General features: G+C 36.4%; 1 protein-coding gene across 3 annotated transcripts in view; it reads right to left on the reverse strand.

Moving 5' to 3' along the window:
• Window positions 1–23,427, reverse strand: part of LOC106077324 (ras-responsive element-binding protein 1-like) — a 161,327-nt gene that overhangs the window by 5,914 nt on the left and 131,986 nt on the right. For all 3 annotated transcript variants that reach the window (XM_056036341.1, XM_056036342.1, XM_056036343.1), the window contains 18 exons: window positions 18,410–19,303; window positions 17,516–17,720; window positions 16,950–17,195; window positions 16,671–16,744; window positions 16,236–16,451; window positions 14,363–15,305; window positions 12,735–12,912; window positions 11,792–12,029; window positions 10,766–11,236; window positions 8,554–8,923; window positions 7,282–7,395; window positions 6,785–6,899; window positions 5,490–5,736; window positions 5,000–5,204; window positions 4,090–4,263; window positions 2,973–3,139; window positions 1,866–2,309; window positions 320–551 (listed from right to left, as the gene is read on the reverse strand). In XM_056036341.1, the coding sequence (XP_055892316.1) occupies window positions 320–551; window positions 1,866–2,309; window positions 2,973–3,139; window positions 4,090–4,263; window positions 5,000–5,204; window positions 5,490–5,736; window positions 6,785–6,899; window positions 7,282–7,395; window positions 8,554–8,923; window positions 10,766–11,236; window positions 11,792–12,029; window positions 12,735–12,912; window positions 14,363–15,305; window positions 16,236–16,451; window positions 16,671–16,744; window positions 16,950–17,195; window positions 17,516–17,720; window positions 18,410–19,303 (5,533 nt within the window). The remainder of the gene's footprint in view (window positions 1–319; window positions 552–1,865; window positions 2,310–2,972; window positions 3,140–4,089; window positions 4,264–4,999; window positions 5,205–5,489; window positions 5,737–6,784; window positions 6,900–7,281; window positions 7,396–8,553; window positions 8,924–10,765; window positions 11,237–11,791; window positions 12,030–12,734; window positions 12,913–14,362; window positions 15,306–16,235; window positions 16,452–16,670; window positions 16,745–16,949; window positions 17,196–17,515; window positions 17,721–18,409; window positions 19,304–23,427) is intronic.

Here is a 23,427-nt window from a genome sequence, read left to right on the forward strand (position 1 = left end):
ATTAATAAAAATCATGAAAAACTTGGCACATTTTCAGTTCAACATATATCAAATAATTTAAACTCATGTTTCAAGCTACTAATAATAAGGGGTGGCTGATATACATAAATCTATTTGATACTTGATAAGGGCAATATAAATCCCATTGTTGTAGAAAGTAGCTGTTCGATGATATTTAAATGTTACCTCAAGATTTTTTCCTCCTGTTTTCTAAAGTCAATGAAAATTGCTTATTGAACCTTACAAATGTAAGGTTAAAAAAACAACAGTTCTAATATTAGTTGAGACTATACAACTTGTCAAATGTGAAATATTTTACCAGATTTCTGTCGATTTTTTTCCAATATGTCTCTCCCCCGTTTACAGAGTTTGTCAATCATCTTGTCCAGCCTTGTGCCAAACACTTGGACATTTGTGATTTCGTTCTTATCCTTGAGAGTGTTCCACTCTGTCTGGTGGCTCTGGGCCTGATGCTGGAGACACTCCACTCGTGAACTGAAGGAATTCTCACAGATGTGGCATTTAAAGGGAAGATCACTCCCATGCTCATTCTGCCAGCAGAAAACAAAAAATATTAAGCTATACATTTTACAATAAATAATTTTTTTAGGAGGAGGATTGAAATAATTCATGATTTTTAAACATTTTTAAATGATTTTGTAATTAATCAAAATCGTCTGAATTCCCAATGAATTCTAAATGTCTTCTTGTATTAAATTGTTGTAATGTGATGATCCTAGCAGAATGATACCAGAGTGTGGTATGGGTATATATTTTGTCAAATTTTAATTATAATTTATTCTTTCAGGTGTAAAATAAAATCAATGTCTGAGTATAATTTAATTTTAAAAATCATCTATTTTAAAATAATAAATAATGTTTCTAGTTTCTGGAGAAAATTTAGAATGAATACCATAGGTTTGACTCCTTATTATTATTAAAATATCAGTATAAAACATATTTTCAATAATTTCCAACATTAAATTTAAAGACTTGTATGATAAAAAAAATTAAAACACATAAATCACAGAACCCCTTTTCTTTTAATTATTTTGCTTTAAATTACTAAAAGCCTTTATTTTATCCCTTTTTTTAAATTAAAGTGTCAACTATGACTAAGTTAAAAGCTGGTCACATTGAGCCAGCAGGAGACCTCACTGTCTATGCAAGTTGTAGACAGGTTGATCAAAGTCAATTAGTGACTTTGATTATAAGGATCTATAAATGAATTAGTTTTTCTTTTTAATCAAATAATATATATATATTGTATAATAACAATAAATAGTGCTAGGACAAAATTGTACAAGTGCTCCTTCTTCCCTAGTGTGCTAATATAGTATGGAATGGGTTGCCTGAATCAGACAGGAAACCAAAAGAATGGGACAGTTTTAAGTCACTGATTAACATGCATGACTAGATTAACACAGGCATATGGCAGGACATAATTATCTTCTCTTTTGAAGTAAGGTCTGTAATTTTTAAGATAAGACAAGATTGTATTGTTTGGTTATCTTTCTGGTGCACTTTTCGCTATGAAGATCTACATTATTCATCATAAATAAAACAAGGATTTAAAATGAGGATTTAAAAAAAAGCTGATTTGGTATGAAGAAGAGTTCTCTTATATTTGAAGATAAATTAAATAAAATTAATAATTATGAATCTTAAAAAATAAACATGACAACTAAAATATTGGCAAACTCTGAATAAAAAGCTGAGCTGTTCATTTAGTTTGAAACAGATACATTTATATTAGCAGTAAGACATAGATCACATTTATATTTGCAGTAAGACATAGATCACATTTATATTTGCAGTAAGACATAGACCACATTTATATTAGCAGTAAGACATAGATCACTTACTTTTAGGTGTTTGATGAGAATTTTCTGATTCAAAAACTCCCTGTCACACTTTGGGCACTGTTCTTTTGGATAGAGGGTCAGGTCAAGGCCACTATCATCACTAGAAGGTAGGTGTCGCAGGTGTCTCTCTATGTAAGGCGTGAGTATGAATTTAGAACCTTTCTCGATGGCCCTTCGCTGGCTGTCCTCCACTGCCTGTTTGACACTCTTATCCAAAAACTGTTTCATAGTGTCACTGAGCACGGTGTCATCTATGCCAGGCCTGTTGGTAACGCCTGTCAATGATTTGACAGAAGAAGGTTTGACGTGGTCTTCATCAGATGGGAGGTTGAAGATAGCATTTCTTTTCTTGTGTGGATCTACAGCACTGCTGCCATGGCTACTGTTGCTGTCCTGTGTGTAGTTTTGCAACATTATTTCTTTGTCAGATAGACCTCCTCGCATCTATAACAGTCAAACCAACAAAAAATGAAACAGCTGTGTTCCTTGCAATAATTATCATTATATAGCAAATATATCATGCGATTAAAAAGAGAATGTAAGATGTGGCACAGCCACATTTGCATTTGGTCTAATCAAATTATGATAAGTACAATTTTTTTTTGCTCAAATTAATTTAGCATTGTGTCATGTGGTTAGCTAGGAAGTACAGTGGCTGAGTTGTAAAGAACTTTCTACTGAACCGGGGGTCACGAGTTCAAATCCTGGTGAAGACTGGGACTTTTAATTTCAGGATCTTTAGGGCTACTCTGAGTCCATCCAGCTCTAATGGGTAACTAACATTAGTTGGGGAAAAATAAAAGCAGTTGGTCATTGTGCTGGCGACATGACACCTTTACATCATCTGCCCTACAGACCACATGTTCTGAAAGAGGAACTTTACGTACAGCACAAGGACCAACAGTCTTAACTTTCCTAATGTATGTCAGGTACTCATTAGAGTACCAGCAGAGGGTATTAGGGGTATTCTACAAATCTCATAACTCCAAATTCCAAAACTGGGATTTGAACCTAAGGCCCCTCATATCTGAAGCCAAGGGCTTTATCATTCAGTCAACCTGCCATCCTAAGTAGAATGGAGAGAGTGAAAGTACATCTTTGTCTTACCTCTATCAAAGAGTTGTACTCTTCTTCATCCTCATAGCTGGCACCATGTCCATTCAGCTGACTATCCTCCCCTTCACCATCAGAAAGTGACCTCTCCACTACTTCTAGCACTTTCATGGGTGGTGAGACTCCGTCATGTCTGTCCTTGTAGTGTTTAATCAGATTACCTGCAAGGATACAAGCATTAATCCTCAGATAAGCAACAAAAAGTAGGCTTTCAATGAAATCATGTAATAAACTATACCTAAGAAGCTTTTGTTTTTTAATTTTCTTTTACAGAAAAACCCTTTTGCAAATTTAATAATCTTTTGGGACAAACTTTCTGTGGTTTTAGCATTTTACAAGTGATATGTAATTATTACAGCTTGGTGGACGCAGCCATGCCCTCAAATTCCTATTGAAAATGACCTACAGCACAGCAATCAAGTGCTGTAACCACTCATTCATAATTTAAAAAAAAAACAGAATCGTAAAAATGTCTTCAAAACCTAGATCAATTTGTTTCTGTTGCCTATGTTATCATGTATCAACAACAATAATCTTTTTCCTAAAATATCTGATTAGACTGACAGTATACTCAAGAACATTCAAAGACTGCATCTCAAACCAAGAGATTAGAGACAGGGTTACTGCAGTGATTTGACCCCATGATGACCTGCTAACTATAGTAAAAAGCACAAGCTCAAAATCTATGGCCATATTACAAGATCTTCAGGGCTTGCAAAGACCTTCCTTCAGGGAACGGTACCAGGAAAAAGAAGAAGAGGCAGACAGAAAAAGCATTTAAGAATGGATGGGTATGCCATTGAAAGAGGTTCTAACTAAGGCAAAAGACAGGGAGGAATGGAGAAAGAGGATTGACGAGTCTTGCTTGGTGCCGCAACGGTCCAACAGACTAAGGGATAGGTAAAGGTAAAAGGTAATACTCAAGAACATCCTAAAATCTAATTTAAAAAAAAACAGCTTCTAAAAATGAGCCCATAATCCACTGGGAGTCTTTTAACCACTTGATCAAGCTTTACTAATTTTCTCCCAATATTTGTATCAAATGTACAATTAAAACAGTCAGGACGTTTATAAGACCTGCAAAAAGTATTTCTGTAGTTTGAAACCTTACTTTGAGTAGAAAAAGAGCTGAACACACAGAGGTGACACTTGTAGGGCCTGTCCATGGTGGAGCGAGATGCTGGATCTAGCATGTTGACATTGTGCTTGCGTATCAGATGGCGCTCTCTGTTGGACTTAGTGGAGAATGTGACTGGACAGCGAGGACACTTGAAAGGTTTCTGACCTGATTTGAGCGTAAGACAAAATTAGTAGAGACTTCATATATTTCTAAAGTAGCTGTATAGTTAAAGTATCACAGGCTCATCACCATTATTGAAGCCAAGACCTGATTCATAAAAAGTAAAGTAAGCTAGGACCCATTTTAAAAGAGTCACCCAAACTTTTTATAATCTCAACCACTGACATACGTGTTTATTGACTATTGTATTTTTATAACCTTAGGCAGTTTTGCTTTATGTTTTCCGTAATGAATTTTCCAATTGCATTAGCTTTGTTTCAGACAATATTTTAGAAATACAAATTATAATGTCCTTGCAGGCAAAGTACAAACTCTAGAATCTAGATTCTAGATCATTGTTAGGACAGTTCCAAGTGCATACAACATGACCAGGTTTTTAATTGGTTATATCATAAATTGAACTGCCCCAATGCTCCAACAGACTATGGGATAGGTGAAGGTGATCATACATTGACTAAATGAAAACTATTAGTCAGAAGATGACTATTTCATAAAAAATTGACCTGTGTGAGTCAGAAGATGACTATTTAAATTTAATATAAAAAAATGACCTGTGTGAGTCAGAAGATGACTATTTAATAAAAAACTGACCCGTGTGAGTCAGAACAGAAGATGACTATTTAATAAATAATGACCTGTGTGAGTCAGAACAGAAGATGACTATTTAATAAAAAACTGACCTGTGTGAGTCAGAAGATGACTATTTAATAAAAAAACTGACCTGTGTGAGTCAGAAGATGTCTGTTTAATGAGCTCAGCCATGGAAAACATCGTGGACAATAAGGGCATGAAAACTTGTGAGGCGAGTCAGCGTAAGAATTTCTCTTCTTCTTGGTTGGAGAGTCGGATTTCTCCTTGGACACTTTCTCAATCAGCTCAGCAATAGTTTGTTTCGACATGTTACTGGGATCATCAATGATATCCTCCTAAATGAGACAACATATGTTATAGAGGACTTACGAAATTATCATTGATACCATTATATTGAAATAAAATTTGGCATTTTATTTATTTATTTATTTCTATTATTATTATTTTTTTTTAATTATTTTATTTATTTAATCATTAGATCATTTTGTTTTATTCAATATGATGCTTTGATAAATAAGGCTTTATTGAAATTTACACTATTAAGGTTCTAGAAAAGTATTTTGAAATTGTATTTCAAAAATGTTCATGCCTTAAAACTAGGACTAGATATATACACATACCTTATTCTGTTTGTACTGTCTGTCTCTAAATACTTTTGGAAGTGTGTTATCAATTAATGCAACATTGACAGTGACAGAAGGTGGACTGCCATCAGTTCCCTCCCCTTCATCAGAGGTGGAGTCCTCCGGCTTAGATTTGGAACCATCGTCTGATTTAGAGCTCGGCATGGTGCCAGAATTGAAAGACTGCGAGTTAGAAAACATGTTTTCTAAACTCTGATTGGAGTCATCGCTGCTGGACACAGACCTGTAGAACAATGTGAACAATAAATGTCAAGAATGTCTATTGATGTGAATATGGAAATCTGTGGAATTGCTTTTCATCAAGTAATTGAAGTATTTAGTTAGCCATAACATTTTTTAAGCAACAACAGTATTTAAATAAATAATAGAGAGTCCTGGGTTTGAATCCTGGTGAAGACTGGGATTTTTAATTTCAGGACCTTTGGGCGTCTCTGAGTACACCCAGTTCTAATGGGTACCTGACACTAGTTGGGGAAAAGTTCCCGGAAAAGTAAAGGTGGTTGGTCATTGTGCTGGCCACATGAAACCCTCATTAACTGTGGGCCACAGAAACAGATGAACTTAACATCATCTGCCCTATAGACCACAAGGTCTGAAAGGGGAACTTTAATTACTTACAACCTAGAAGTTGTCATGCTTGCTCTACTCCTTTTTGTTTTTGAAAAAAAAAAGATTTCTTTAAAGTTTACAAGCATTCAAGTGAAAAGTTGTGTAACGAAGGCTATAAAAAATAGTAGTTCTCAACTTTCTGTTTATGAAATACCCCTTGAGTGGACTTTTTACTTTTATATTCATTTTCCCTTCCTCATTTTCATCATTAGTACCATTTACACACAGGCAGAGGAGGTATAATGGCTGAGTGATAAAGCACTTGGCTTCTGAACCGGTGGTTCCGGGTTCAGATCCTGGTGAAGATTTTTTATTTCAAGATCTTTGGGTGCCTCTGAGTCCACTCAGCTCTAATGGGTACCTGACATTAGTTGGGGGAAAGTAAAAGCAGTTGGTCATTGTGCTGGCCACATGACACCTTCATTAACCATAGGCCACAGAAACAGATGACTTTTACACCATATCTGCCTAATAGACCACAAAGTCTGAAAAGGGAACTTACAGACAGGCAGACTTTCTCCTGATCAAATATATATCTCGCCAGTGTTAAAGTTTAAGGAAGTAACTTCTAGCAGTCCAGAGACTACCCTCTGCGGTTTGAGGACCCCCAAGTATAAAAACACTGATCTTGTTTAAAAAGAAAATAAAAGGCTAAAACCTACTTTGCATCTAGTTCCTCATTTTCAGCTATGCTCAAATACTCTTGGAAGCTTTGTACGCTGGCAGCATCAAGAATTTTATTGACAGATGCCAGCTCACTGCCTGAGTCACTTTCAGCTGAAACAGAATGAGCTAGATTTTCTTATGGGAAACTTAATATCTACAGACCTTAAGTATGTCACTTTATGTGTAACCTATTGCAGGGCCAACCTTAGGTGTAGGCAAACTAGGCAGCCACATAGGGCCTCTGATTTTTGGTCCTATATAATGAAAATTATTTTTTTTTTGAGAATTAATAACAAATGTTATTGTTGAAGTAAACAAGGTTTTTAATAAATTGCATAATTTTAGTATTTTTCAATGTTTTTTTTTAAATTTAATTTGGGGCCATCAAATTCAGTAGTGGCCTCCCATTATCTAAGCCAGCCATGATTATTGTTTTAATATTTGTTTTCATCCACAAAGCTTTTATGTTTGGTCAACTCTCTCAAATACTTACAAGAGCTTCCTTTTTGAGCTTTGAGCTCAGACTCATCACTAGTTTTCTCAACGTCTTTATTCTTCTCTGTCTTTGGGGCAGCCTTATTACTATCTTGTAAGTTCTGCTGAAGCCCTGCATTGATAATGATAATAGGCTGGCAGTTAGATCATTTAATATAGTTTTCTTTGATCAGCTGCAACGCTGTTGTAATAAAGTCATATATATAGTTCATCTAAATTAAGCTCAATATTTAAAAGAAAATGACAGATGCTCTCTGATAAAGTATTGTAAGATTTTTACAATGTTTAGTTTTCAAGTACTGGTACTATTTTATTTGTTGCTATATTAAGAATGTAGGCTACTCTGAAATGTATGTACCACTTAAAACTTTAAGAACATAATAAATATTTTTTTCTATTGTTAAAAACTCAGCATGCCAAGTGTTAACAAGTCTCATGGTGATGTATTAAGTCTGTTGTTTGCATGCATGTGGATCACAAGTGCTAAATGTGTATATTTTCACATATTTCATTGTACATTTACTATGTAGAATAGTTACATGTAAATGGATCATACAGCCTTATGTTCAACATTTGCAAGCCCACTGAAGATACCATTTTATTTTGTTAATTCAAATGCTAATAGAAAAATGGAGAGACTGCATAATGATTGTCATAGCTATACATCCTGGTGTTGACATAATCTTATTGACTGCTTCGCCACAAAGATTGGTGGGGAGGGTATGTTTTACAAAACTCTTTAAAGAACTTGTTACCTGTTGGCTATAAGACTATTCTAACTCTTTTAAACATGGATTAGAGTATTCTAACTCTTTTAAGAACTTGTTACATGTATAAACCTGGATTAGACTATTCTAACTCTTGTAAGAACTTGTTTCCTATATAAACCTGGATTAGACTATTCTAGTGCTGTAATTGTGTTCAGTTTTGCAGTCTAAAGTTTTTTTGTATTTTTCAAAGTTTTGTTTCTTTTTAGTTATAATAGTCACTTTGTTTTATCTGTTGTATAAAATGCATTAAGTATAGATGAAATTAAGTAATAATAAGAACAGGTTTGAATATTAGTGATATTACATCACAACTTTTCAATTTTATGAATTATTATGAATGTTTAGCTGCTTTTGAATCATTGTTTCCTTATTTTCTCGGTTTTGAATTTTCAAAGCTACCGGTTAATTAAAGTTCATTAAAAAATCTGGCAGTCAGTGTACTATTTAATTTTGTAGGCATATATTAAAATCTTCAACCTGGCCCACTGCAAAACACTTACCAATTTTTTGGTCCAAACCAAGCTTATCTTTCCCAGTAGCTGAACTAGCAGGAGGAGTTAGGACTAGCTGAGTTGGGGGAGTTAAAATTGCTTGCTTTAGAGTTTGGGTTAACAATGGGAAGACTGGCTGCTTCACATCAAGGCTAGCTAGAGTTGACCCAGGGCACGGTTTCTGTGGCTTAAGTGTTGGTGAGAAGGGCAAAAGAAGACGAGTGGAAGAGGGAGACAAGCTGTTGTTGTTCCCGTCACTAGAACGTTTATTGGGGGCAAGATCGAAGCTACTGGAAGATGTGGAGCGCTTAGAGGAGGAGGAGGAGGGAGCAAGCTCTCCAAAGTAATCCTTGCTGTGTCTCATTATGCTGTAGGGACTCTGCGGAATACAGAGCGATACAACAGATTATGTTATGAAACAAGTTCACTAGTAATGTCATAGAATAGGACAATGGCGACAAAATGATGGTAGACTTAAAATAGCAAGAACCATAATATGTTCACCTGTATTTTCACATCTACCCTTCCACCCCCAAGAATGAATTAGAAATGACAAAATAAAGTTTTGTATGTCATTTAAATCTTTTTGTGAGACTTTTGTAAACTCTTTTGGTTGTTTTTTTTAAAGATCACAGCTTTTAATTGGCTGAATATTGTATTATAGCCCTTTCAGTTTTAGTCCCTCAATAATCTATATGATTTTGTAATTTTAAAATAGATTTTTTTTTATGAGCATGCAAAAGTATAACACGAAAGAATCAGAAACGTCAAGCAGCTATGCAGCTTTTATTTCAATAAATAATCAAAAGTACACAATTATTTTTTATCAGGTGAACATATCAATGGAAAATATTTTTTTTAAAAAGCAACAAAGAACAGGCAAAAAATATCATTTAAGTATATTAGTGATATGATTAATCATACAAATATATTTATTATTATTATTAACAATATGTACACACTAACCAAGCAATAGTTACCTATTTATCTACATAAACATAAATAGAAAGCGTATTAAATTGCCAGTTAGCAAATAAAAGAGCTATTTTGTTTGATACAATAAAAAATATAAAAAAATGGATGCAAATAATTATAAAGTCAGATCTTATATGTAAGCAAGAAGAAAATATATACAAATAATAGTATATAAATATATATTTATATATATACATATATAACATTTGATTAAATAGATACATTTATTTTTAAAAAAAGAAGACAATATGAAATGATATATTTGAAAAATATTACATTTGTATTCAAGCTTGAGTCAATTAGTAAAGCCAATTATAAAGTGAAAGAAAATTAAAGATTGAAAGAAAAAGTTTATGATTTTTTATATCAACAAATATACACCCTCAGCTTATAAGCCTTTATACAAAGTCTGTGATATTGAAATCTATTGGTTATTGAGAAATAATAAAAGTTTAAGACTGTGTTTAAAAGCTAGAAAGTTAGCAATCTTCAGTGATGACACAGAATAGTGTGGTGCAGTAATCAGAAGAACCAACTTTTTTTTTCGAGCATATTGAGTAAAGAGTAAGTCAATGAGTTTTATTCTCAAAGAAGATAGACCACACACAAAAACATTATGTGTCCTGTTCCTATTATTACTGTTTTTAATGACCTCCCTTGAATTACAAATACTGATCGATCAAATAAAAAAAAAATGTCTTGGTAAAAAGTAAAGTCGAGTACATTAACAGCTAGGACTGAAATATTTATTCTCCAAAATATTTTGAGTTAGCTCTCAAGAATTGTTAAAGAATTAGATAGTACAATTAAGTGTCATGAATTTAAAAAAAAAGGAGTTAAGAACAAATCTTGATTTTAAAAAAAACCCACTCCTGGCAAGCTAATTTCAGCTATAATTGAAGTTCTCATAAAGTTCAAATTTTGCTTTAACTCAGAAAAGGTAAAATATTTACTTACATTTCTATTCTTCAATATTGTTCATAGAATATGTAAGTTAATATAGATTTTGAGGTTAGAATTTATTCTTAAATGAGCAATACTTTGTTACTCATATAAATATTGTTCATGATTTTACCAATATTTCTTTCAAGCATCAACTCTTTTGCTTTGCTTAAATATGTCATTTTTACTTTGGCTTCTCAAATTATCTACAATAAAACAAAAATCTGGCTTATGGATTTCGGAAGTGAACCCCATTTTTATAAAGTAAGTCTGAAAATATAAAACCATGTGTGCTTCTGTCTACCTGATTTTGAATGGTAGGACTTTTCCCCCACGGCGATGAACTGGATGACCTTTGAACTGAGAGATCAATGGGGGCATCGTCTGATTGCTGGTCATCCTCAGAAAAGGAGCCAGACTGTGCACCACGATGAGCAGATGGCTGGCAACTTGTTTTGGTAAGGGGCTTGCTGAAGTCGAGCGGCTTCTCTGAGGTTTCAATTTTCCTGACATCAAGATGAAGCCTTTTGTTATCAAAGAGCCCAAGTGGAGGTTTGACATCCAGGCTGCTGAACTCCTCAGTATGGGTCAAGTTGAACGGAGAGGTTGCAGGAGTCTTGGAGTGTGCAGGAGGTGGGCTGGTGAGTGTGGGGCTAGGGGTGAAGGACAGAGGGCTCTCTATGAGAACTATGTACTCATTCTGAAATCTGGAGGGTATTTCTGGGTGATAGGTCACCAAGTGACTTGAAGCAATAGTTTTTGACTTGAAAGAACTCTGTAATGTTAACAGAAAAAAAAAAGTTATTAATACATTTATATAAAAACTATATAGAATGTGCCAGTAAGATGCAGAATTGTTTGTTTGGGGAGGAGGGGGGTATTCATTATTAATGTCAAAAATGCTTATAAATGTTACTACAAATTCAGATACTAAAAAGCTAATTTAAATTTACAAGGGAATGCTCTGAAAGTAAAAGTGATATTTTTAAAATTTCACATAAAAAAGACCATAATTCTATATAAGAAAACACTGTCTTCTTGAATAAAGAATTTCAAATGGCTAGTTGAGTTTTAAGATGAACAAAAAAAAAACCCACCTATCACTCAGTGCATCTAATGCAATGACAGATCTCAGGCATAACTTTGTAAGGTAACAATTCAAAAGAGAAGTTAATTTTAGAGTTTTAGATTTACACTCCATCATGGAGTCAATTTTGTTTTATAGAAAGATTTTGTATCCTATATACTGATCTGTTGGCAAGATATCCCATTAAATTTTCTAAATGAATTTAAATTTGACTTTTAATTTTGGTCAATCAAATTTACATACCTTGCATAAAGTGCATAGAAACACTTTTCGGCAACTGGGGCTACTTTGAACGTGTTGCTCCAGGGCAAGGCTGTGTTGGAACTCTGCCTTACAAACTGTACACTGGAATGGAAGAGACACAAGTCTGGTGCTGCCACCACTTTTGAGAGGTGGTGAGGGGGAGTCACTCTTGCTGATGACATACTCATTATACACTAGGTTGTCAGACAACCGATCTTTCTCCAAGTTATGTTTTTGTCTGTAAACAAATCACACAAAAAGAAATACATTTTTAATATAAAAATATTTGTGTTTTTCTTCAACCATTTTTAAGTTATCCTACATTTTTTTTTAAAATTTAAAAGGAGACTTAAAGGTCAGCATAAACAGGTAGAAAAAGGTTTGATCTAGTTTCTAGATCAGCGGTTCTCAACCTTTAAAACTCGGCGACCCTTTTTACAATCCCCCACTCTGCCACGACCCCCCCCCCCCACACACATATCCATATTTTCGATGGTCTTAGGCGACACCTGGCAAATGCTAAATCGACCCCAAGGGGGTCGCGACCCACAGGTTGAGAACCCCAGTTCTAGATAGTTTTTATTTTGGTTTTCTACAATACTTCCATTATTGGGGCCTCTGTCCCATATTTTAATATTCACACAACAAACTGCCTGATTCTAAACTCAACTCAAGACTTTTGTGCAGACATTTCTTCTGAGACCCTAACATTATTACATCCTAGCGCAAGACCCGCATGGCAGGTAATGGCAGCAGGCAGGGTCCAGAACCATTATAAAACATTCTGGAGCACATGACCAGGCAGCTATCCTAACCAGAAAGCTTTCCTAACCCAAGTGAAATCAACATAAAATAGAATTAAGCTTGAAAATGAAAAGAGACCTGACTATAAAAAACATTATCAAATTCATTTCTATAACATAAGATCTGTTTCTATGCTTACTTCATGTGACGCTCACAATTAGCCTTGGTAGTAAAAGAGTACTCGCAGATGCCGCACTTAAATGGTCTCTCACCGCTGTGGGTGCGCATGTGCCTCATGAGGCTGCTTTTATCCGTGCTTGTGTAGCTACACACACGACACTGCAACTGGGAAGTGCTTCTGTGGGTGCCTTGATGCACTGTAGATAAAAACAAACAAACTATAGATCTAACTCTTCAAATCCTTTTCTTCCTGTGGATAATTGGTTTTCCTATCATCATTAGAAAATAAATACAAATATCAAATACAGGAAAATGTGTCCAAGAAGTTTACTTAAATGTTATAATTAATTAATTTTTTTCTGAAAGAGTTTACAGAATTGGAAATTACATTAGTTAAATAGATTTACTTTGTTTTTAATTTGTTACATTAAAAGCACTTGTATTGAAACAGAAAATTGACAACTTTGGAAAATAACCACCATAAACAAAAATGACACAACCAATATCAATGGTATTCATTCCTAAAACCAAATGAGACCAAATACCATTCTCAATATTTAGAAGAAGGCAACACATGCAATGTGTGTGACTTACATATGAAAATCTAGACTTTGAGTGTGAACTAAAAACATGCTATATCTACATTCCCTTGTTTCAGTTAACATGCTAAGATGCATAATAATAACCAACTTGGCACACGTTTATCATACTTCAAAACAAAGAATACAAACTCCACTCCAAAAATGTGTCTACGGGATCCAGTAAATGCATGACTAGACAATACAACAGAACACAACATCTGATACACCTATTTACAACGTGCTACTTTTGAATGGAAATATAAACAAACATTCAGTGGAAAAAAAAAGTTTTGAAAATTAAGCAAACAAAAATACAAAAAAAAACAAAAAAACCTATAAACTACAACAATAAAAACCTAAACCCCAATACTCTGTCATTAATGAATTCATTGCTCTTAACTTGAGATAACCTTTAAATACTGCAAGCTTCTTTGCAACTTCAGAAAAGTTGATTTACTACTGAACGTGTCATGCCATTATTTCCTTGTTTTAAAATATTCATGGCAATTGCATTGCTTTGGGATGTGAAACATTATAAAAGTCGCGTCTGCAAATCAAAGGTGAGATCAAGCCAGCAGACACAATACAGCTTCAAAGAAAATATAAATTGATATCTTACCAATCCAAATACACTGTGTAGGCATTAGAGGTAAAACATAAAATAAAATTTAAATGGGCAGCAATCAAAACATATCCAGTCAGTAAGATTCTCTTTAAATAAGCTAACTTTTAAAAAATCTGATTGTTTGTAAAAAAAAAAAAGTTATTTCTTCACAGTCTTATCTTCTGGGGTGAAAAATATTGATATTGATATATTATCGATAATATATAGCCTAAATCCTAAATAACATTTTACTAAAAAATTATCTTTAAAGTCTGATTGATTTCAAAGTATATCAAAAGTTTCAGCTTTATAAGATCATAATTAATGTCTTTTCTTTTCTACAATTATATTAAACATCAGATACGTCAAGATAATTTGGTATTTCTTGTAAAGTTCAAAACAATGGTTTGATGATTACGAGAAACAAACTTATTGCGAAGAGTTAATTAAATGTCTACTTACACTTCAGTTCCTGAGGGTTGGTCAATACTTTATCACAGTATTTGCAAGGAAATTTACGGAGCAGAGCTCTATCTGGAAGGTCCGCAATGTCATGCTCAGAGTCACTGTCGCAGTATGACTTTGATGAAGAAAGCAGATGTGTGCCCAGGAGTGATTCCCGGAGCAAAATTTTGGGGAATACTGCCCTATGTTTTGTTGGTGTGCTGGAGGTGGTTAAGGATAAGAGTTTTGTGGAAGCCATGTCTAGTTTGGGCACGCTGATGGGAGAGTTGTTTAAAATGTTTAGAGACTCAGTATCGTCTTCATCATCAGTGGTACTTGACTTTTTCTCTTCTTTCACGGGGCCACAATAGACACCATCTTCCTCCTCATCTTCTTCACTGTTCTGGTCGTCAACTACAGTATCACCATTGTCATCCTTAGCTTTGAGACCAAACTGAATAAGAAAGTGGTTCTGCGACATATCAGCATGTTTCTGAAACTTCTTGTCTGCGACATGCTTCAGCATGTGATCCTGAAGCCTGGATGGCTCAGTAAAGTGGCAGTCACATTTAGGACATTTGGTGTACTCCTCTGGGACATGGGATGCCTCGTGCAGATCTTTGGCGCCCTCTACAGGGAACTCTTTGCCGCACTCATTACACTTGAACAATGGGTTTTTAGACCCTTTGACTTGCGGGCTGCCCTCAATAAAAGCTTTGGCAATCAAAGAGAACTTCTTACAGGTGAAATCTGCAAAACTGAGATCCTGAAAGCAAATACTGCTGCTGTTGGTGCCATTGTTGCTGCTGTTGACAGCGGTGCTGGAAGATGACTGCGTTGGTGATGAAGGAGATTTCTTGCCAGGCTTTGTGTCTGGTTCAGCAACATCTTCCTCTTTTTTATGGTGAGTCATGATGTGAAGAAGAAGGCTTTGCTCAGATTTGGCAACAGTTTTGCATGTCTGCAAATAAATGTTCAATTTTATGTGAAAAGAAATAAGATTGAAAAATAAAAGTTAATGAACAATAACATTAGCAACTTTCTTCTTCTCACTGGCTATGCCATATCATGAACTGAAGTGGCAAAGTGATAGAATATTTGAAAACCAAACCAGATTAAATTTTTTTTTGGTTTAGAATCTATTTCCTCTTTATATCCACACATCTCTTGTTGACATATTTATATATTTATACTAGTCTTGTTAGAAAATCAAAACCAGTGGCGTAGTTAGGGATTTGGGGGCTGGGTAGGGGCCCCTGCATTTTGACATCATGACATGAGATAATGGCGCAATATTAAATGTAAAAAAAAAAAACAATTTCTGACACTCATTTGGCCCCCCCCCCCCCTCAAGTGGGACCTGGGAGGATTTTCTAATTGGGACCCCCACCCTAGCTATGCCACTATTCAAAACATTAATAATAATTAAGGAAGAGTGCAATATTTCATATGACTATGTAGAACCAGCTGTGACCCACATGTTTTGTTACTATCAACACTGACAAAGTCACTGTCTACCAGGATTGATTCAGGTTCTCTTTTTGCCATCTTTGCCTGTCTTCTAAAGTAGCTTAACATTCATTATCTTTGATGGTCAGGGCATATTATCCTAAATTTTTGAAGAGTGAATAGTAACAGGTAGTGTATTTTTCCTTGAATTACTAACCACAAGTTCAATCTATTCAATGGGTACTAGAAACAAATTAGTAAACCAATCAGGCAATCTTAAATTGCTGCTGCATTGTGGAGTGTTAGCACTTGGGTTTTTCAGCAAAACGAACAAAAGGACGAGCCCTGGCCACTTCCATTCCCTATAGATTTGGACTACAGCATAATAATCTTCTTTTCTGAAGGAATCTGGAAAATGTATAAACAAGTCATTTTAACTCACCTTGCATGCAGCCCCTGCCTCGGCTTCCAGCTGATGGTCAACAATGACATGCTCTTCCATGTGAGAGTCCAGAGAAAATTGATTCTTGAAGACCTTATCACACACATTACATGGATATGTTTTTGGCGACCGGAGATCAGGGCTTGGTTCCCTGAAGGGCTCACTTAATCTTGGTCTTTTTGGCATGGTGAAATCTGTGCGCAAATCATCCATAGGCTGGTAACAAATACAACAAAAAAGTTTTTAGCCATCTTGACCCCCAACTAAGTTTGAAACTTCTGTTACAACCAAGGGGATTAAAAAGGAATAAATATAGAAGTTTATTTTTGAGTTATTTTTCTTGGTTTCATTCTCCTTACAAGTCTAACAAAATCTTCATACAAATACTCACATAGTCAAAATAATAATGATAGGCTACTTATTATCAGTACTTACAGCAAAAGGAAAGTTCCTAGCACCGTCAGAATATATAGCACTGAATGAGGGATAGGCAGGGTGCAGCATTAAACCTGCAAACAATAAAAAATATAAATATAATAGGAGCAGAGGTTTGTGTTATTTGCAAATAATATGGACAACAACATTATCTTAAATGTTTGATTTATTTACTTTATAAATTTAACCCCCCCCCCCCCCAAAGCTATGGATAACAAATGAGAGAAATTATAATTTCAGATACAGGTGGTAAAAATAAGTTCTAGAAAAAGCCCTTACTATAATAATTCCGCAAGAAGTCTGGGAACTGAGGCTGATTGGTCAAGCTTGGGGATGGAGGCATCACTCTACTAGAGCTGCCCAGTTGGCTGTCATCAGGCTGGGGCTTGGGCTTGCGGCCGGGGGTGGGCTTCATCATGGGGGTACCATTCTTCTCATTCTTGCCATGGATACGAGCATGGCGATGCATGTTCCCATTGGTAGTAAAGCTCATGTCACAGATTTTACACTTGAATGGACGCTCACCTGTAAAACAGAACATAATGTCACCTCTTCATTAAACTTCACAATTATTTATTAGCTACAATGTTAATGTAAAGATAAAGGAAGACCAAGCAGTAAACTACATGTGTCAGCAACAAAGACCGCAGATTTCTTACGAAGAATGTAGCATATACATTTGAAGCCCAAAGAAAAAGTTACTATCTTTTTATATTTCAATAATATTTATACAAAAGATAAATGGAAAAAAAAGAGCTGAATTTAAACCAAATGGAAAATGTTGTACATATGTCTCTTTAAGTAAGCCTAAGAACTGCTGCTCATTTAAAGACAGTAAAAATTACCTGAGTGGACAAGCATGTGACGGTCAAGGGAGCTCTGAGAACTGAGGGTCTTCTTGCAGATGGTGCAGGTGTTGGGTGTGGTCTGGTGCCCAGTTTGATTGTGGGAGCGGATGTGAACGGTGAGCTCATGGTCATTAGGCAAGTCCAGGTTACACACTGGGCAGAGGTACTTTGTTTGTCCATCAGTGGAGGCTACAGGAAGGATCTGAGGGATAATATATCATTCGCTTAGGGTGAGGGTGTTTCCAAATTCCTTTAAAAACAATACTACTACAACAGTTACAATAGCCAAACATTCTACATTAACTTTTATTATTGTAATAATTGTATATTAAATATGTGGGTTCAAGATAATTGATTCGGTGATTGGTACTACGAGGTCTGTGAGTTAGATTTATCATCATAGCATTATGACTAGCTAAAGATTATCTTACTAGGACTATATGATTAATATATCTATTACTACTCAACTAGTTACAGATTTACTAGTCTAGTACTAATACTATCAGTAGTATCAGTTACTCAGTATCACTGACTATGACTATCACTATCACAGTCACAAAAATCAGTCAACAATAAAATAAATAAATCGAGATGTACTAGAAGTAACCAGATCTAACTATTGTGTGAGCCAAGCAACCTCTTAGTTTCGCATAGAAACAAATCACTCACAAGTAGATCTATATGGGTAATAAAACTAAGCAGTAAGGGTGATTTTTCCTTTCTTGTACTAGAATCTACTTCTGCTAGAAAATCTTCCTGGCAAAGCAATTTAGATCTAAAAACCGGAAGCGGAAGCAGGAAATTGTATAATTTAGAGTCTCATGCTAGAAATCTAATAGAAACAAAATTAATGTTACAAACACAGAAAAAGAAAAAAAAACATGCATCTACCTTAGTGCCCCTCTTTGTATTGCTTAAACCTGACGTATTACTGGACAATGATGGGGCAGGACTGTTAACTCTCGACGATGTCTCGGAACCTCCTCTGTCAGACCCAGCTCTTTTGCCGACGTCAAAGTCCATGGGGCTTAAAGCGTCGTGTGCAGGGGAGTAACTGTCGGACAGATCCGCTATCTCCTGGCTCTGATGTACCAGTTTCGGCGGCGAACTGCGATTTGAGTGTTTGTTTGGGGTCTGCGAGTTCTCTTCCCCTGCTTGAAATGCGCGTTTGATGCGAGGTAAGGCTGCTTCTAGGATATTTGGAGAGCTTTCAGTGAGCTCATGGGACCTCTTGAGAGATTCTAAAAGTCTTTCGGGGCGATACGAGCCAGAAGCGTGTTTCTCCAGCACTTTGTTGGTAGTGATTAGAAACGCTGGCTCCTCGTCTGGGCATTTGTCTTGATGCTTTTCGACAATTTGCCTTAGGTTAAGAAGGAATTTGACAATGTTTTCCCCGAGTAGATCCTCATACTTGACACGATTGGTGTGCACCTCTTGAAAGAGGCGTAAAGCAAGGCGCCGGGGGCAGACGCCGTTCTTGATGGTCAGCGTCCCGTCATTATCAATGAAATACTCCTCCTTCTCCACGGGGGACCTGGGTTTGGTGTCCTGTAGGCGGTTCTGGAGGCAAACCTGGCATTTCTTCGGCTTCCATGTGTCGTCCCTCGGCGGCCGCTTCCCGGGCGACGTCTTCTGCCTCGCCATCTCCTCGTGCTCAGTGTATGGCGAGGGAAGGTACGAGGAAGGGGGCGCCGTGAATGCGGATGGGCCGGGGAACAGAAAGTTTGGTGGGATGGCGGTGTAGGGCGATGAGAATCCAGAGAAACTTGAAGCCGGTGATGATACCTAGAATAATAATAATAAAAAAACAACTTTTAAGAAGCTTTAAAAATATAAACCTGTTGTGTGTCGCCCTTGTTCTTCGCGGTGAGAAATAGTCGATAATAGTTATCTGTTTCTTGAAAGTATGTCTAATACTATTTGAGGATTTAAGACTTTTTAAAAATAAATATTTGACACATAACTCATGAAATAAATGTCTCGGGCAGTGCCGAATCTAGACCTAAGCTATTAAACATACTGAGGCCCTTGTAAGCCTTTTTTTTTCGTTTGCTCATTCTCTAAAATTATTGAAAATATTCATATAACCATTTTTGGTGCCCCCCCCCCCCACCAAATCAAGCAGGTTCTAAGCTATAACTTATGTGGCTTTAAGGTAAATGCAGCACTGGACTCTCATGTATAGATCTAAAATAGTCTAAATTTCTTTGGACCTCCTCGAGTACAGCTAGCTCTGTTGAGTACTAGACTATCATGAAAAATGTTTTTTTTTTTAAATTACAGTTTCCTTCAAGGGGGGATTATTACGTCCGCTGAATCTAGCACTGCATGTTAAGTAGAGACTTGCTCTACTGTGTCATTGATAGTAGAGACTTGCTCTACTGTGTCATTGATAGTAGAGACTTGCTCTACTGTGTCATTGGTAGTAGAGACTTGCTCTACTGTGTCATTGGTAGTAGAGACTTGCTCTACTGTGTCATTGGTAGTAGAGACTTGCTCTACTGTGTCATTGGTAGTAGAGACTTGCTCTACTGTGTCATTGGTAGTAGAGACTTGCTCTACTGTGTCATTGGTAGTAGAGACTTGCTCTACTGTGTCATTGGTAGTAGAGACTTGCTCTACTGTGTCATTGGTAGTAGAGACTTTCTCTACTGTGTCATTGGTAGTAGAGACTTGCTCTACTGTGTCATTGGTAGTAGAGACTTGCTCTACTGAGTCATTGGTAGTAGAGACTTGCTCTACTGTGTCATTGGTAGTAGAGACTTGCTCTACTGTGTCATTGGTAGTAGAGACTTGCTCTACTGAGTCATTGGTAGTAGAGACTTGCTCTACTGTGTCATTGGTAGTAGAGACTTGCTCTACTGAGTCATTGGTAGTAGAGACTTGCTCTACTGTGTCATTGGTTTTCCTCGCTGATTCAGATGACCCGTTTCATTATCTTACCTAAGAACAGCGTTATATGAAGTTGTCCTGGTATGTGTCATATGCAATATTAATCTTTCAAGTATTTTATTACGCTGTGCTTTCGTGTTTGTAAGTTATGGTTGTTGGTGTTGTTTAGGCAATTTACTTCTCTACTTTACTGTTTTACATTTCATTACTTTTTAAATACTTTTCTTTACTTTTTAATTAACTTACTTCTGTAGCCTACTTTTCTTTAATTTTTTACTTTTCATTATTTTACTTCTTTACTTTACTGATTTACATTTCATTACTTTTTAAATACTTTTCTAAACTTCTTTACTTTTTAATAACTTTACTTCTGTACTTTTTCTTTATTTGTTCACTTTTCTTTACTTTACATCCTCCGACCTGGATTTTACCGATAGGGCGTGTTAATTTGTGATAAACCTCAGAACTCTTTTTTGTTTCCCCTTTGTTCAAGTGTCTGTGGGATAGATAAACTTGACACTGTCCCTACCATGCCTCGGAGGAAAGTACTCCCTAGAACTTGAGCTGATAGAGTATTGACCTTTGTAAGAGGCTTCCACATCAACGCTAAACAATTAATTCTTGGGGTCATTCACAAGACCAAATGAGCCGTAATAAAGACGTCACTCGTCGCGTCATCCGCCCCTCTCCCTTGTTTGTTACGTCATCGCGTTGGGGGGGGGGAGGAGGAAGGGAGGCGGCGCTCGAAGGTGCACTACCGAACAGAGATTAAGGCCACTCGGACATTGTCCGATGTGTCAATAACGCTCGCGCCGACACGTGAACACACAAAGCGGTAAACCAACAATCGGATGTCAGGCAATGGAATTAAGAGTTTTGACCATCCCCACCTCCTCCCCCTCCCTTTTTTTTCCCCATTTTGTTTATCATGCGCTACAAGTGAGGAGATGGACAATACTCTTAGTGACCACTTGTACTGGACACTACCTACTCATCAACCGTCGTTTCACTTTGTAATTTTTGAAGGTTTATTGGCACCATAAACTAAACGAGAGTATACAAGAGTAAGCAAAAGTTATAAAGAAGAAGAAAGTTATAACAATGTTATAAAGTAGAAGAAAGTTATAACAATGCATAACACGCAAAGAGCATGATTCTAAAGCCCACATTATGTAGATCTATAGACTTACATTAGCTTAGTTCTATTTTTGTGGTTCGAATGTTAAACATTGAGAGCACATTGTGAGGCGAAATTACAAGATGTAAATTAGTTTAGTACACTTGATAGGGACAAGGAAGACAACTTTTCTTTACTATATGTGAGAGTTATGGCGCGTAGAAAAAGAAAAAAAAACAACATGAAACTGAAAGAGAACAAATAACAATATCGTCACAATAAGACAAATTAAAATTAAAGGTGTGGGAGACCAGTGCATGGTAGACCACAGATAGTGTGTGAGAGACCACATATAGTGTGTGGTAGATCTTAGACGGTGTATGGTAAAGCTAGAACATAAGGAACAGATAGTAAGAGATGCAGTGTCAGTATGGGAGTGGTTGACCCCCTTTCATCATTTCCGAGTGATTACTAACCAAGCCGCAATTGGTCTCGCTAAGGGACTATACTCCCAGTCTCGTTCTGTGCATTGTGGAACAAGGAAAGACTTGTGTTTTGGGCTATTCATCTAAATGAAGCTATTCGTGCTTAGAATACTTGAACCGATACACCCCCACTCCCAATTCCACGCCCCTGCCATTATACTTTCTCTTAAGACACATTTAACATCACTGAGAGAGCATGCAGAAGCGTCATCGCCAGCGCTCGAGGAGAGGCATCTACACTCGCCCTCATTGAATGTCATGACAGAAAGTCCAGCACGTGTGGATGACGTCAATGAAACGTGTGTTCAGAAACACCGATGGTCTGACAACTCGCGTTCGGTAAAATGGAAGCGTTCCAGGCGGAGGATAGTGGGGGCGTGTGAGAGGGAGGAGGGTGAACGCACCAATCGTGTTCATTAATATTCATTAATGACTAACTGCTACAACGTCACCCATCATCCCCTTTCTCCTCTATGTATCCCATATTAATTAGTTCCCCTGTATGTATCCCATATTTAAGAGTTCCCCTGTATGTACCCATATTAAAGATGTATATTAACATACTTGTCATTACGTCACCAATCAGGCTCACGGGATAACAGCCGCCATAAAAACGTCACACCGAGACGAGTGGAAAGGAGGAGGGGGAGGCTTTAATCCGAGCAGCATTGTACAGGCGTAGGCGTATCACTGAAAGGAACAATAAAGCCGTCACGCTGACCGCTATACAACATCAGCAGTCTCTAAACAAATTTGGTATTGACCGGGTGTCAAAAATTCCTTGGCATGTCATCAGCTCTGTTGTGTTGGAAATTCCTATGAAGTTAATCATTTTTTAACCCTTAATTTTTAGGGGGGGGGGAGGGGAAGGGGGGGAAACACACACACAGCTGTAATAGTACAACTCCTGCCATGTGCCCACTTTTGTTAATAAAACGCTTGCTTAAGATTAAGTGACCTTAATGTATCGCCTGGGCCGCAATTAATAGGGTTAACCTAGCGCCCTTTATATTTATTTTGGTACAACCAAGTCCGATAACTGATACTATTATGTGGTGCAAAAGTGTTGATTCTGTTCCTTTGTTGAAACAACCAATGCTTCATTGTTCACATCGCTTCGCTCTTTTACACGATCAAAATGAAATCTGGCAGCTTTTTTGTTTTTCTTATGGGTGCACTTTATAAGTCTCTAGAACATATGTAACATTGTTTCCAACTACTTTTATTTTGTGGCTAAGTAAATGTAAGTTTTAGTTTGCCTCTATCTGACACTCTTCGCAGACTATACGTTTATGTTATATATATTTATACTGCGCTAACGATCATTTTTAGTCTATGATTCAGATATGAATCTCAACAATGAAACCGTATATTATGGGATAGAAGAACAAAAAACAAAAGAAATGTTGCAAAGT

This window comes from Biomphalaria glabrata, chromosome 7 (genome assembly GCF_947242115.1).
Source record: "Biomphalaria glabrata chromosome 7, xgBioGlab47.1, whole genome shotgun sequence".
In the NCBI taxonomy this organism is placed as follows: domain Eukaryota; kingdom Metazoa; phylum Mollusca; class Gastropoda; family Planorbidae; genus Biomphalaria; species Biomphalaria glabrata.